Source organism: Triturus cristatus, chromosome 4_1 (assembly GCF_964204655.1).
Source record: "Triturus cristatus chromosome 4_1, aTriCri1.1, whole genome shotgun sequence".
NCBI classification, from domain to species: domain Eukaryota; kingdom Metazoa; phylum Chordata; class Amphibia; order Caudata; family Salamandridae; genus Triturus; species Triturus cristatus.
The window spans coordinates 595,999,532-596,015,583 of record NC_140585.1 but is presented as its reverse complement, the minus strand read 5'-3'; the positions used below and the strand labels follow the sequence as shown (position 1 = coordinate 596,015,583).

At 45.7% G+C, this 16,052-nt stretch overlaps 1 protein-coding gene across 7 annotated transcripts in view; it reads right to left on the bottom strand.

Moving 5' to 3' along the window:
* Positions 1 to 16,052, bottom strand: part of FRMD4A (FERM domain containing 4A) — a 713,130-nt gene that overhangs the window by 156,936 nt on the left and 540,142 nt on the right. For all 7 annotated transcript variants that reach the window (XM_085652949.1, XM_085652947.1, XM_085652946.1 and 4 more), the window contains exon 5: positions 7,425 to 7,509. In XM_085652949.1, coding sequence (XP_085509075.1) covers positions 7,425 to 7,509 — 85 coding nt within the window. The remainder of the gene's footprint in view (positions 1 to 7,424; positions 7,510 to 16,052) is intronic.

The following is a 16,052-nucleotide window of genomic DNA, read 5'->3' as shown; positions in this document are numbered from 1 at the left end:
AAGATATTCAGGGTCCATTGGGCATTCCTTGTACTTCTTTTCAATTCTAGGGGTGACTACTGTAGATATAACTGGCTGCTTGAATAGGTCCTGTGTAGAGGACAAGATATGTTTATGCATAGCCAGCGACTGGGCTGTCTTTTGCAATCTAGTGTTTCTATCAGGAAATCCTCCTCCTGTTGTATAGTGTGTAAGGTTACCTTATGGTAAGCAGCAGCCCTGCTGATAATGTCATGATATGATGTTGTATCATCCGGAGGCGAAGATTTAGATGGGTAGATGTTAGGATTGGAATCATCCACCAGATCCGCATCATAAATATTCCATGCGTCGGGGCGTAATCAGGAGTCCCCTGTGGATCTGTGAAATAGGGATATTGTATTCCTCTGGTTGGTCATCACCAGTAGGCGACTTATCTGGTGAAAAAGGTGACTGCTCGGAGGGGAAGTGTTCAGGAGAGGGTGGATTCCCTGGCCTTGATGGTGGTGAAGGCAGAGTAGGCGAGGATGGAAGCAACGGAGAATGAGGGTAAGGAGTAAGAGGAGAATAAGATAGGGCTTGTGTGCCTGTCCTTCTTCTTCTTTGGTGGTTTAGCTGTTTCAGGCCCAGCAAAGTCCTCCTCAAATGTGTTCTTCCTTTTGGGAAGTGTAAGGGAAACAGGTGGTGGTGCTTTGGTGCCCAGTTTTCCAGTATCGGGGTGTACAACGAGAGTCTTTTGTCCCCTGTTGAGCTTATCTTGTAAGCACTCTAGAATGGGCTGCATTGGTCTTTGCTATGGCTCAGCAGCATCTTTATTGATTTTCGGCGCTGAAGAGGGTTTTGGTCCTGATGCAGCTTTGTGCGTATGGTTTTCAACACCAAGGGCTTAGGTACCGGCTTTGGCGCTGATGGCTTTGGTGTCAATACTTCATTCGGTTTCGAGGTTTTCTTCGCATCTGCTGTGCGCTGCTTCGGCTCCAAGTCTTTGCCTGACTACAGTAGTGCTGATGTGGCTTTTTTTTCAGTACTGGCGCAGAAGCACATTTTAAGGCCTGTGTGGATTTATCTTTTGCTCCTGCTGTTGGAGACCACCATGGCCCAAGGGCAGTGGAGCTCCGAAAGCCAGTTTGGTTGGTTTGGTAGGGGTTGGCGGCTTGCGCCGAGATGCTCACGTGCACCTGCCTGGAATCGGGGTCTGAGCTGTCCCCTCTGCTTGCTAGCAGTATCAGTACATCAGGAGGCATCGTCTGTGCCTCTGTGTCCTCAGCTTCTTATTCGGGGTGTGGTGACTGCTCACCGAAGAAGGCTGGTGCGTCTTCTGTGCGTCGCTGCATTGTGGTGTGGGCTCAACAATGCTCCCTTCGTTGCCAAAGTGTTTTCTTTGACCAGAACACAAAGCACATTTGGCAGGAAGTCTCCTAGTGTTCCGGTGACAGACAGAGATTGTACACCTCGTGTTGGTGTTGCCAGGAGTACTTTGAGTGGCACTTGGGGCAAAAGTTGAAGGGTGTATTTTCCATCCCTCGTGGACGCTGGCATGGAGAGTGGAGGCAAAGAAGTTTTGGAAGGTCGGGCCCGAGCCCGGGCGGGCGCTTGAAAATGTTCAATAACACCAGCCGGTGTTGTTTGGTCTTAAAAGCTGTTCGGTTGGAGAGGAAAAACTGGGGCACTGCCAAGGCTCCGTGAGGAATCTTGCTTCAGTCCCGGAGCAGAGATGTCGGCGTCCGAATCCAATGGCGGAAAAAAACAATCTAACAAACGACCTGAGGAACACGTGCAATTCACACCGAAGGAAGAGTCACTATACCTTGTGACTCGAAGACTTCTTCGAAGAAAAACAACTTGTAATTGTCCGAGCCCAACACTAGATGACAGGATAATGCTAAGCATATGTATCTGCGCCCAACGTATGCTACGAACATAAATACAACTGTTAAGATATTAAAAATTACAACATTGACAAATTAGCTTCCGTTCAGGGACAGTTAATTCAACAATTGACAAAAATAAAAGAAATGCTTCATAAAATTGAATATCTGAACCAATTATTTTGATGTACCTTGCCTCTTCCAGTCATCCAATACAGAAACTGATTATATCAATTTTCATCTTTTTACGTGACTTTGGTTGAACTCATTACATTAGCAAAACAATTCTAAACAGCCCCGTGAATATACATCATATTTTAAAATTACCTAGACGCATTCAAATAACACCATCCGTGAGGTTCACTTCTAAATCAGGTTAAAATCAACGCAGATAAAAGAAACGCGTTGAACCTGTGCAGTAACTTCTATAACTAGTCTCTAACCTCCCGAGATTTATAATTGGCAAGATAGCGCCACCACGTGGCCCGCGGGAGAACTGTTCTAACGCTTCCTGTATTAAGCCACATACGCAGGGGGCAGGGAGTGTAATCCATGCATCCTGCGTGCTTCATCCCCAGCTCATTTGTAGCCACATTATTAGTAGAACTATGTTGCAGAAAGAAAGCCACTTGCTTCTGTTGAATGTATGGAACTGGGCTCTTTCCAGGACTTTGATGTTTTTTTGTTTACAGGAGGCTACTTCATACGGCTTAAGTGACACTTAATTTGCCAAAACTGTAAACCCTAACTGAGTAACCGGTAGAAAACTGCATGATTGTTTCCATAGGACCTTAAACTGGAGATGTTGGCATAGTAGACAAGCAGACTCTTAAATGTTTGAGACAAAGAAGCCTAAGATGATGGGCATTTCCTTTAAACTACAACCAGTTGATGGGCAGTAACTTGTCGTCTGAAATGGAGCCATATGGATTCAGAAAACCAGAGTGGGCTCTCATCATGGAAGTTCCAATGCCAGATCTAGGGACATGGTAACCATGACTACAGCATCCTTGTTTTTGGAACATATATCCACCCCCAGTGCCTACACAATTGCAGTTACATATATGGCAGTTTTTGCAGATGGTGTGCACCAGAACTCTTTTTTGAAGACCGGGACTTCTTTTTCATCATCAGATGTTGACTCAGAGCAAGAGAGAGAAAGACAGAAAAGAAAGAACAGAAGGGGGATCGAAATCCAGGAAATCAGTGTCAAAGGGAGAAACCAGACATGAGAAAACCGACAAGAGTGAGAGTAAGCGGTAGTGGAAGGTGGTGGAAGAAAGAGGCATGAGGTGAAGTGAAGACTAGACACCCTTGATGTTTAGCAACCCTAGCATTCGGCAGCATGAGCAGTCGGCTCCTAAGAAAACTGGAGCCGGTACACTTATTATTTTTGTTAATATTATAATTCTTTTTTTTTACAAATTAAGCACTGGGCAAAAAGCCCTAAGAAACAACTTGACATAGGTCAGACATTATTAGTGCTGGCTGGCTTTCTATCCTGGACTGCCCCGATGAATTAAACTGTTAATGTGGGTTCCAGCCTGACTTTCCTGTGCGCCTGCATAACCTTATCAAAGAACCTATAGATTGTTGCCCACATTCTAGGAGGAATGTGGACAGTGTGTGTGCTGTATCATAGTTTTAGTAAATACTTAAAGAGTTGAATTTGGTTTAAACCAACACCCCCAGTCGCAATAACGTCCCAGAATGTGATGGGAAAGCAAAGGTTTGGATAACCACATAGCACAACCAGTTTCCCCCTTAAACAGGACAGTGCCTAGACAATGGTGACCACCACAAATGTGTCTATTGCTGATCTGTCGACCTCGCCCTCGCCGAAACCCCGCGCATCTGCAGAGCCAGAACAGGTGGAGGAGCCTTCTCCTACAACGCGGCTAAGACCTGGAACGAGCTCCCGGTCGACATCAGACTCACCCCCTCATTGCACATCTTCAGGAAGACCCTCAAGACCTGGCTCTTCGACTGACTGGAGCTGCTTATCCTCTCCCCCCCAGCGCCTTGAGACCCTCACGGGTGAGTAGTGAGCTAACAAATCCCCGATTGACTGATTGCTAAGACTTTTTGCCTGATATAACAATTAAGGGGCGAAAGCCTGTCACATTTGGGACATGTAATACAAATAAAACTGCAGGTCCTAACAGGACATAGAATAACTACTCTAAAGAGTCAGTTGATGCCTTGCATGGCGGCATAGTGAAATTCACAAATACAAAATGCACAATAATAGCTATCGGAAACAAGGCAAACAGCTGTCAGCTTTATGTTATATTTAATTGTATAAGAAACTTATTTTGAAAAAGTGCTACTTGTATATATCAAGTATTGAAGTGAAGGTGCAGCACAGTGCTCAGTAATTCACAAATGTCAACAAAAGTGACAGAAATATGGCCAATTTTAAAAGTAACAAAAGCAGAGAATTAATGGCTGCCAGTCTATTTCATAAGATAAGGCAAGACCAGTTGTATTTTCAGGGAACTGCATCACAGTCCACAGCCAGACTGCACGAGTGGCAGTCCAAAATTCAAAAGGTTAATATGGTGACCCAAAAAAACATAGGGGAACATTAGGACGCTGGCAGACTACAGCCTACTATATGTGCAGATTTCCACCTTCCGGCAGAGATCTCTATCCCTTTTGAGCATCTCTTCCTCTATGAGCCAGCCCGCCAGCCCGCAGCTCCCCCTCTGCAAACCATTGTTCAGCTCGCAGCTCTTTCTCTGCGAGCCAACCTGCAGCACTTAAAACTTGCGCAGCAGCTGCCATTTTCATTTGGCTGCCCAGAAAACCTTTATATTTTTAAAAACAAACTCCCAAAGAGTTTTGTAAAATAAAAATAATAAAGACCCTGTCACCCCGAGAGTTTTCTCCCAGGGTGTGGTGATCATTTTTATTTGTTTCTGTTAGGGTCGTTTCCTGACTTTTCCGAACAACAAAAGAAGATCCCATAAGCCATCTGCCCTAAATAGAATTGACAGTCCGAGGTACTTACAACCAATGGCCCCAAGTCTGTTGGTCCATCAGTGTAAGGCTTCTTCCGGCGGAGCCAGTGAGGGCGCCCTTGGTGGGAACATGACGGTTCATCCACATAAACGGAGAGGGCAGGGAATCAGTTAGGTGGACAGGATACTCGACACATTTGTGGTGGAGTACCCTGTCTTCCAAACTTTATGTAACTCCTAAAGTTAACAGGGCAGGGTCACCTTCAGGACAAAAAGGACAATGACATTTCATGTTGCAAAAATAATATATAATTGGGTATACACTTGCAGTCTTCCTTTTTAGGGTGAAGAACCAATAAAAAAACTAATCCTCTAGACACTTCTAGAAGCAAACTAAAAGGAAAGCATCGCCAGGGGTTACGGAATTCTGTAAAGAGTGCAACAGTCACCTGCTAATGGGGGCGTGGGAGCAGGTTGTGGCTGTCACTCTGGAAGACACATAAGAATGGACCACTTAGCTTACCCCTGAAGGCTGGTGCTTCACTTACTCTGGCCATCTAACCTATAGATCTTCAGTCTCCGACACCTGAGTGATGTAGCAGCTCATGTTGCGCGTGGACATGAATTCACTACTCTCAGAAAGCTTTACCTAGAGACTTCAGAGCGCTACCCCTAAACATTGTGAATTACAAAACAGTTGCAACCGATTAAAATATCCTAGAGCAGAGGAAGAGGCCTTGACCTTTAATAACAGCACACTGCTAAGTCAGCCACTCTGAACTCATGAAACGGTTTAATTTAGTCTCTTTAGATGCCCCTCTTTCCCCACTTCGATATCATGTATCTCCCCTACTGCTTCCCTCGCACCCCTCTCCTCCACCTTTCTGAACCACTTCCCCATAATTGCCATCTCCTGTTCCAAGTCACCCTATCCTGATCGAGCATTTCAAGGCCCTCATGGTAAACCCACATGCGCAGGCGCGGAGAGCCCCGTCGGCACCTCTACGCTACCCTATGTCTCTGCCAGGCAACTTTTACATCAACAAAAGAGAAGAAGAACCAACAGCCTCAGCAGCAGACAAGTGGCCTGCTGACGTCATAATTCAGGTCGGCTATTCTTTCAACAAGTACTTGGGGCGCACCTCCCTTTCCGCTGACTACTTAATTCTAGAGCGAAATGATGTCAGATTTTGGTGCCAGAAGGTTCTCCCGTGTCGTGTTCATCCAAATCCCGAGACACAGATCAGTACCTCCAGACGAGAAGCGATTTTTCATTGACCAGTCCGCCCTGGCTGGTTCATCTAATCGGTGACTTCGCGGTATACATAGCGTAGTCTCTTTCCAAACAGTATATTTCAAATCAGGCATGCCCAGACCATAAGTCGAGGACTTTATGTACATCTTGATGCCCATTATTAGTATCACCTTATGCCTGCCACTGTCAGACATCTAATGCTACCCCATCCGGTCCCATTGTTCAGGATTTGAGGTTACGTGCTCTCATTTTGGCATATTCCCTAAGAGGCTGACGAGTAGCGGCCTGGCTCTCTAATAATCTTAGCCAGTTATAATAGTGCGTTACTAAGGAGCCCTCCAACCTCACAGCTGGCATTTATATTGCACTCAAAGAAATTTTGGATCTAACTCATGACCATTTAATGACTGTGATCTCCTGCGCCCTGACAAAGGACTTGTCTGGACTTCGGTCCTTTCCGAAACGCGCGTCTGAAATTATGTGATGTATTTTGTCTTTTTTCTTTCTCTTTTTTTCTCATCTTTTTTTGTAATGGTGTATTGCTGATTGTTTTTGTTGACTAGGTATGCTCTGTGAGATATAATTCTGTATATTGCTCTTTAGGGCTTCCCAAAATGACTGGCTTGTTCACTTTTTATAGTGTCGTAGATTATCGTTCAAATTGAATATATTTTTGTATATTTCTATTCTTCAATATTTATGTGCTTGAATAAATTAAAATGAAAATATTTTCTGTGGCTCAATGAGGTTCACTTATGACTTTTTGGATGTTTCACCTATGATAAATCAATAGGGGGAGTTTTTGTTGTTGTTTATTGTTGATTGGCACCTCTACGCTACCCTATGTCTCTGCCAGGCAACTTTTACATCAACAAAAGAGAAGAAGAACCAACAGCCTCAGCAGCAGACAAGTGGCCTGCTGACGTCATAATTCAGGTCTGCTATTCTTTCAAGTACCCTTTCCGCTGACTACTTAATTCTAGAGCGAAATGATGTCAAATTTTGGTGCCAGAAGGTTCTCCCGTGTCGTGTTCATCCAAATCCCGAGACACAGATCCTGTTTCTTCTCTAGGAGTCACGGCTGCTTAAAATTCAGGAGTCAACGCCATTTCCAAGGCAACTCACCAATGTGCAGGCATATTTAGCTGTTGACTGTGTTTGATTCTGTGCTCTGACATTCCCAACGCTGCGCGTGCTGGCATATTCATCTGGGCTGATATGATCTCCTGGAAACCAGAGCTGAGTGTTGTCATGGCGCGTGAGAGCCGCTGCGTGATACCCGCCCGGACACATGCGGAGCTCGGGCCATGGCTGCCTTTCAGCGCCCTCGCTGTGATTATGCTGCCAAGAAGAGCTTACCTTATAAATACAGGACTTTGCGTTCAAGAAAAACAGCTCTATCGTCGCATTGTCCTTCAAGTACGATATGCTTTCAATGTAGAACCTGAACAAACAAAAAATAGAAGTAAAGCCATAGTTAGTGTCCACATTCATTTTTATTCTATTTTTGTAGTCAAAGTTCTTGAACTACTTTAATTTCTTTCCTACTTGGGACATAAGGGCATATTGGATTGCTTTTTCTAAATGATTGTCTTGCTCAATTAATTATAAATTGGGGACACCTCTAAATAGGATCTGCACTTTTTAAAGATATGTTTTGCATGTTTTTTTAACATTCTGCTAGGACAGAAAGTTCCTGAACTGTGAGGCCGTCAATTCTTCGTGTGCCCGTAGTGCAAGTATCTAGCATTATTAGTAGGATGTATGTGGTGCTCTGTCACACGGCAGTATGCAGGTGACTGGCATCTCTACCCGCAGCGTTGTCTGGCCCAGATGATGTTACTCTGCTACACTGGTTTCTGTGCAGTAAATTACTGTGACCTAAAGCAGACTTGAGACAGCAGCAAAATATGTCTGAAACACTTAACAATACTTTGTCAATAAATGAACACTGGACACATGCCAAACCATGACAACACATTATAGCTCATAGAAATGAACTACAATTGTAAAAGGCATTTTCAAAAGCAAAACATTTAAGGTACAAAAAGAGAAAAACACACTCGGTGGGCAGCATCTGCACTGATGAACAAGTGGCGCATAAAATAACCTGGCCGCACACGTTCATCCACAAAGGTGAACTGACCAGACAATGCAAATTGTTTCAAAATAGATCAGTCGCAGTGCAGTTTGGGAATTCAAACCTACTAAAGTACTCAATGACGGAAAAATCAACAGACTCTTGCAGTAGCACGCCTTTTGCCTCTACGTTTCCTGCAAACCTACAATTAGTCTTCCTATGCTTGCCCTGGATAAGATCCATGAAATGTCTTGCTAGGTGGTGTGATCATCCGTGGGGTGGTGTTTGCGTATGGGATGTTGTCGGAGAGTGTCACCAGATCACAGCAGCCTAGAAAACAGTCAGGTGAGTCTTTTGGAAATGATCAGGTGGTCTCTAAACCACTTTGAGCGCCCTGGGGTTTCAAAACAGATTCTGGTTTACAGTCGGTCACTAGAGAGCTCTTTAAAGTGATTCTCCAATGTAGAGCGCAGTTTTAGACCCATGGTTGGCACGGAATAGATTTTTGTGTATTACTGCATAAAGATAGTGAAAAGAGCTTCCCTTTTCATTCAGATATCAATGTTGGGAAATCTATATATAGTGACTGTACCAGGTCTCAGTGGTCCAGTACAACATTAACATACGATCTCATCATAGGCCTCTGAAAGCCATGCAGTGAAGGGAGCCAGCCACCATTCATGGGCCTGGGGCCTTTGCAAACCTATGGGCAGCCAGCACTGGTGAAATGTTGGGTGTTTCGCACTTAACAGTGCATGACGGTCTATAATTATTTTGCAATCCAAGAACTGCAGAAATGTTAACGAGAATGGTGGGATAATGCCTTACTCAATGCACTGAATTGTGCATTGGTCAGAAGCGTGGCTGTGGGGAGATTGGAGCATAGGACATTGACTGTGAACCCATGCACAAATTGCACAGTTGTCATATTTCAGTTTTCTACATTTGGAAGGAGTTGAAACTCATTTTCACACAGCATGAAAACTACAATTATGATATTCTCTTTGTTGAGAGAGAGTTAAGGGTGTGCACACATGCTCAGTACCATTTGACCTAGTGTGTCACAACTGATGGTAACAAATGTCAATTAGCAGTCTAAAGCGCGTCAGAGAAACACTGGACTTTTTTAACCTTAAAAAAATACTGTAAAATGTGCTTTAAATATTAATTAATTATTGTCTGAATTTCTGTTAACTATACTGCAATACTCCGGCCCTCTCTGCAAGTGTGTGTTCATCACCTAATCTGATGTAAGTAACATTTTGAGCTTTTAAAAATCCTCTCCTCCTTGGGACACCAGTATTGAAAAATGCATCCACCTCAGACTCCCAGCAGTGACACCGATCATCACCAGCACAATCATTCCTCCCTATGCAGAGGAGACATCCCCAAGTCCGTAACATGCAATCATCGCACCCATCCCAAAGAAACCTACTGTGGACCCTGATAATCTAGCTTACTTACTATAGACCCACCTCCCCGTGATGGTAAGTCTCCGGAAACTGTTGTCACCTAACAACAGTTCTCCCATCTGGATTGAAATATTCTTCTAAATGACCTTCAGTCTGGCTTCAGACCTGGCAGGGGCCTAGTAACCACTCTGTGAAACATTATGGAAGAAGATCTCAATTCCAGCGTCAAGGAGAACATGATCATACCAGACTCCTCAGCAGCCTGCGACACCAGGGACCATCAGGTGCCAAGTGGAAGACCGAGTAGAGGCTGGCATCAGAAAACTGTGTCGACATGCTTGACTCTGTTCCTGCAAACATACCCTTCAAGTCAACTTGTTCCATTCGTCTACGGGATATTTCTTCATACAATTGTATAAAGCGTGGGCATTGCCGGAAGGACTGGGAAAGAGAGCAGCCTCCCTATTCACTAAGAACAAGGGACTGAACAGCACAGATCAGGGGCACCCATAGTACAACACATTTATTATTACGTCATCAAGCATTTATCTACATTGCTATTTTAGTGGCGATGAGAAAGGGCACCCAGGGATTTGGAGCAGTTGATGATGGAAGGTTTGCAGTCAAGGAGGCTAATTGAGTCAACCCAAGATTGAACCGGCAGTCCTGCTGGTCAAGGGAAAGAAGCGACGAGGAGAAAAGATTACGTTTTAAATGAGCGGCTATCCAGTCGTGAACACATTTGAGCGTATAAGCTGGATGGAAACGCCACTGAGAGAAGAAATCTTAGGATGTACCGGCATATCATCTGTATATGTTGATAAAGGATCCCCAGTTCTTCAGTATGACGCCAACCAGTTCAATATATAGGTCAAAGAGTAGGGGCCAGAATGGAGACCTGTGGGATCCCTTCAGTTAAGGCATTCGACTTTAAGAGACAAGAGTATATTTATAGCATTGTAAGAGGTTTGACAGGTAAGATGTCAAGCACTAGAGGACCAGTCCATCAATGGCCATACATTCCGTAAGGGTTTCAATGCGCTTGCAGCGGTTCACTGCATGCAATGCAGCAGACAGGTCGGGAAGGACAGGAGCTGCTCTATTCTATGATGAAGAGCGTCATGTGCATCAACCATGACCTGGAGCAAGTGGAACATTCAATGTGGCGCACCTCAGAGTTCTGATCTGTCGCAAACGCTATCTAATTCTAACGTGGTTCCCCTGGCTGACATCCTAGAGTCCTCCTACAAGATAGGGCATCATATGTATGTGGATGATACACAGTTGGACCTCAAGACAAACCTGGCAACTTTTCCAACGTTTCACTGCCCTGTCTCAGGTTGGGTCTAAACAGTGTTTTTTTTTTTTTTTAAAACCTTTATTCGTGCATCTTAAAAGAACAAATACGGGCCTACAACCGTCAGGCCGGCCACGATACAGTAAAGCACTGATACCCACATTACAGCCCCCGTGCATCAACGGTCAGGATTAACAACAGGTTATACGTTACATACTGGAGATATCTTTGAAACCCGGGGAAGGAGAGGTGAAGGTTAATTTTAAGTTTTTTGATGATTTTATCAGAGAAAAAAAAGTCAATGAAGGATAAGAGCAAAGTAGATTCGAGTCCGCAAGATAGCTTCACCACACGGGCGAGCAGCAACATCAGTAAGAACAACAATGGGAGTAAAATCTCAATCAGTGAGGCGGTGCAGAGATATATCAGGATAGTCACATAAACAAGTACGCGCCCCTCCAGAGCCGCCCCCACTCGATCCACCCCACACCCGGACCCCGAATCGAAGAAAGTAGAGCACAGAGACATAAAAGAGAAAGGCCCATAGAACTAATTGAGAACAGAGTATTACCCCCCCACCCTACACCAATGCGGAGGCTACGGCCTACCCCCCCCCCCAGCATAGTGCCTGTCGCCCAATGAACCCGAAATATAGAGAAGAGAGAAAGTAGGAACAGAGTAAAGAAGGGAAGAAAGCAGAAAAGAAGGTGGGGAGGAGCCCACTGGACACCAGAGCGCCCCGAACCATCAGCCAGTTATGGCCCCCACACACTGGAAGCCCTCTACGCCAAAAAACGGCATGCAAAGATACCATGGCACCACAGTTTAAGCAAGGGATACAAGTCGCGACGAGTGCGCGCAAAACATACATACAGTCCCAGTCCCAGGCCAGCCCGTCCATAACCATAGCGATAGAAGTCAGTCTAGCCCTGGCCCGATCGCGGGCTTGGGATTAAACCAGCTCCTGCGTGAAGGCCCCATGTCCCGAGCAGACAAAGACAAGATGGCCGCTTGTGAGAGGATGATGAAGTAGGATCACGAAATGGCCGCCGACCACCGATTGGGGTCCCTCGCCGCACCACACAAAATCCAAACCTGGCAAGCAAGGTACAGGAGTTCCAGAAAAAGGCAGCAGTGGGCCACCGCGGACGGTCCCTCGAAGCCGTTAGGTATCGCTCAGCAGGATAGCCTCGCGGACGCGGTGAGGCAGGGAACAATGAAGCAGGCTGCCATGACCAGGGGGACAAAGTATCCGCAGTTGAGGTGGAGAGCGGTGGACCCTGGGCGCCGGGAGCGCTAGATGAAGGCACCAGTGTAGCACAATCATACACCGCCGCTGCGTCCCCGCAAGAGGACAAGAGCACCGGGAGACCTACGCCCTGTGGATGACAAACAGTGCGCTCACGGCCCGCAGCCGACAGTATGGGGTCAAACCTCTCACTCAGCGCCTGCAGGCCAGCGCACATCTGTAGTTGAAAGTCCCGCAGGACAGCCAGAATGGAGCCGCATGTCAGCGGAAGCTGGGCCCCAACATCAGCAGCAATCCGGGACGGCACTGTGGAGCTGGTGTCCGGAAGAGGGAGGGCGAAGTGGGCAGCGGGCGAGACCGGAGTATCACCCCCCAGCCGCGAGCAGGCACTCAACGCCATGTTTTGCCGCTATACGGTGTACTGGCCAGGGGGGGGGGGTCGTGGCAAGGGGTCAATTCCCCTCAGGTCTACGCCGCAACAGGAAAGGCCGACAGTCGCTTATCTTCTCGCCGGTCCCCCTCGCCGCTGGCCAGGCAATAGGCAAAGGGGGCAGCAGCCCCCCGCAGCTCGGTCCTCAGAGCGGGGCAGGAGACTCACCGCACCGGGGCCCACCCCACAGCTCCAGCCCGTCAGGCACAGGATGCAGAAGGTGTCCGGCCGTCTCTCCTCGGGCTCATCCGGCAACGATCCATGGTGCAAGGCGAGATCGGGACCGCGGGGCTCAGGTTAGCGCTAGCGGGTCCGGTAACTGCGGAGCTTCCAGGAGGCCGGCAAAGGCCGTAAGGGCGCAGGGTTCAGTGCCGAGGACAAAAGCACCCAGAACACGGGCATCCGGGCGGGTTGAGACTCCGGGAAAGCAGCAGCGCGGTCAGCGCGTCTTCGCACACGGTGCACCTCGAGAATCGGCAAGGATGAGCATCAGGATAGTAGTCCGAGGCCACGGACCGACGGAGCCGGGCGCTCAAGCGTCTGCTCCGGTCGCCATCTTGGCTCCTCCCCCCCGGTCTAAACAGTGTTAAACTGAATTCTCTCAGCTCAGGTCAGAGGAAATGAACACCGTCTCTCCTATCTCTTTGGACACAACCAGGGCACACATCCTAAAAAAGATGAGTGGGGGGACTCACCAAGTTAGTCACAGGAAGTGATATCACGGCAGGAAGTGACATCATGGCAGGAAGTGACATCACAGCAGGACGTGACATCACAACAGGAAGTGACATCACAGCAGGACGTGACATCACAAGTGCAGCAGATCTATCATTTGCACATATTGCAAGATTTAACAATTGAAGCTGCTCAGTACTTAAGCCTGTGACTTAAGGTCACTGTATGGAGGAATTAACAGTCCAAATGTTTGGCGTACAACTACAAATCTAACTTCTCAACATTAAAACCCAGACAACCAGGAAGTACTGACAGGTTAATAAACTCTAGATGTAACTTTTATTGTCTCGCTGATCCTCAATATTTTCATATCAGGATCCAAACTACTGAGCTCAGTGTCCATGGCCTGCGCTGGGGTTCATTCATGCAAAGGGTACACTGCTTGGTCCAAAGATTCACTGCGTCATCAAATTGCTGTTTCTTGCCAGCTATCCTGAAACTACAGCCAGCTACCCAAAACAGACTGGCCTTCCACCCAATGAGATGACAGAGTATTCAGGTCAGACTACTTAATTTCAAGGCCTCTCCTTACGAAATTACCTTTGAGTGTCTCTCTGCGTCGAATCTAGCCATAGATAAGTCCAAAAGGTCTGTAAATGTTCCTTTGGCAGCAGGTGTATGGTCTGAATCCCACATAATATCTCTTATTTGCTAATTAGCACCACAACATTCAGCCCCAAGCATGACTCACTACCCTCTCATCTGCAACTCTCGGCAGAGCACACTGAAGTAACAAACACTAAATACGTGCGATAAAATAAAAACAGCCCTATATTAAAAAGCATTCACCATAGAAGGGGACAACAAGAGGCAACACATAAGCAATATAGGTTTGGGTAGACAGGAGACAAGTGTATTTGGAAAAGATAGATATCTGGAGCCTGAAAATGTTACAGAAGATAAGGCAAGATGACAAAAAGAGAGACACTCTAAGCTTCTGAAAGAGGTTGGGGGGAATGGTGCAGCCACTGATAAAACACTGTGCAGTTACTTCTAAGAGGCTGGAAAGGCCCAGGAGGACCTGAGAAAGGCAAATATGAATCTGTTGCACAGAGTCACGAGGAGGGAAGAGACTATCACCTCCAGGTCAGTCGGCTTCAACTCAGTATTAGGGACATGAAAGCAATCACTTAAAGGAATGAAAAGTCTAATGATCTCATGAACATTTGAGTGTTAAATCGGAATGGTTATGCCAGGGGAAATCAAGGCCAGACAAATGAGTGTCCCTCTGGTATGCATCCCAATGAAGACTTTGGAAATATTGATATCCCACTGAACGTTGGTCTAAAGCACTGATGAAATTTGCAATGTTTAGTTTCTGGGGAATATACATAGATGTAGGTGACATGATTCATACTCTCCTGCAGGGGTCATTGATTGCATGTTTGAAGATGTTTATGCATACTTGAAGTTGGAAATATAATGTACTGGCTACAATAGATTTAAAGATCATTATATTTTTAAACATAACCTATTTTGCGATGCACTTGTATTGCATTACACTGAACATTTTTAGTTGAATGCATGATAGTGTTAATGATATGGCTAGAGTGAATTGGTTTGGATAGGCCATTTTGTAAGGGAAACGTTGAATTTGATTTTAGTAAAATTATGCTTTGCAGAAATGCATTGTCATGTAAGTTAAAAGCCTGATTTAGAGTTCTGCTGTCAGATTTCCCATGAGCCCTTGCAGCAGATGTTTCTTGGCCTAAACATTGGCAGTGGAAAACTCGGAGCTTTACAAATTCTGTGCTAGAGCAGGGGAAGTGTCTCCGTCGATGTGGCAGTCACTGCCCTGCACGGAGTCACTTTATGGGGAATATTCCAGTTGACATTTTGCCAAATCACATCTCGAATGATGAAATTTCCACCTCCAAATGTGCTAGCTGGAAATGTACCCCCAATATTGAGGTACGTCAATGTGCACGCATACCAACATGCTGAGGGATGTCTCCCAGAAGGTAGGAACACTGTTCATCTTTTGGTAAAATGGTGCTATCCTGTCTCATGGATTTGCATTGGACACCTCTGCAAGACAAAGTGCTGGACCGGTCACTCTACAAGAAGTGACTGATTCAGCTACATTTTTACTGCAGTACCTCCACTTCTTCGCAAACCCAATAGGTGATTCAGAGGAGCTTTTTCTGAGAGATTTTCACCACGAAAGGCACTCTGAACAAGAATGTTCTACTGCTGAAGGTACAAAAACAGGATTTTGTCCTTAAAAGCTTTTTTCTTTATCACCCTCTTTTAAACGCGCCAATGTATCTGAGTTCCAAACACATGAAATGTAAAAACATGATTAGGTTGTTAAATCACAATACTGGAACTGGATTATCACTTCTAATCTCCAACACATATCTATCATGTGATGAACAGGCATATTCGTTTCCAATCATACAACGTAAAACATTGAAATAGATGTCCAATGTACTGAGACTAAGCAATGTACTCATGATACTATCAATCATATATTTTTTATGTGAACCTCTGAGCACAGTCTCTCCAAACATATTTAATAGGATTTTGATTCCATGCTTCACAAATTTGTCAAGAATTTCTTCCACCTGTCCGCTGCTCTCTTGACTGCCTCCCATTCTCTTTCTTTTCACACACACATATTTCCGATATACACTCTGAATCTAAAACACCAGACCCATTTCTGACACTTCTGTAACATAATAGTTCACGTTTTGAGTGGCCCTATTAATCAAGGGTTAAAGCCTCTTTGTTGGCGCCACTATTACTACACTTTCCTTGAAACCGTCGCCAAGCCGGAAAATG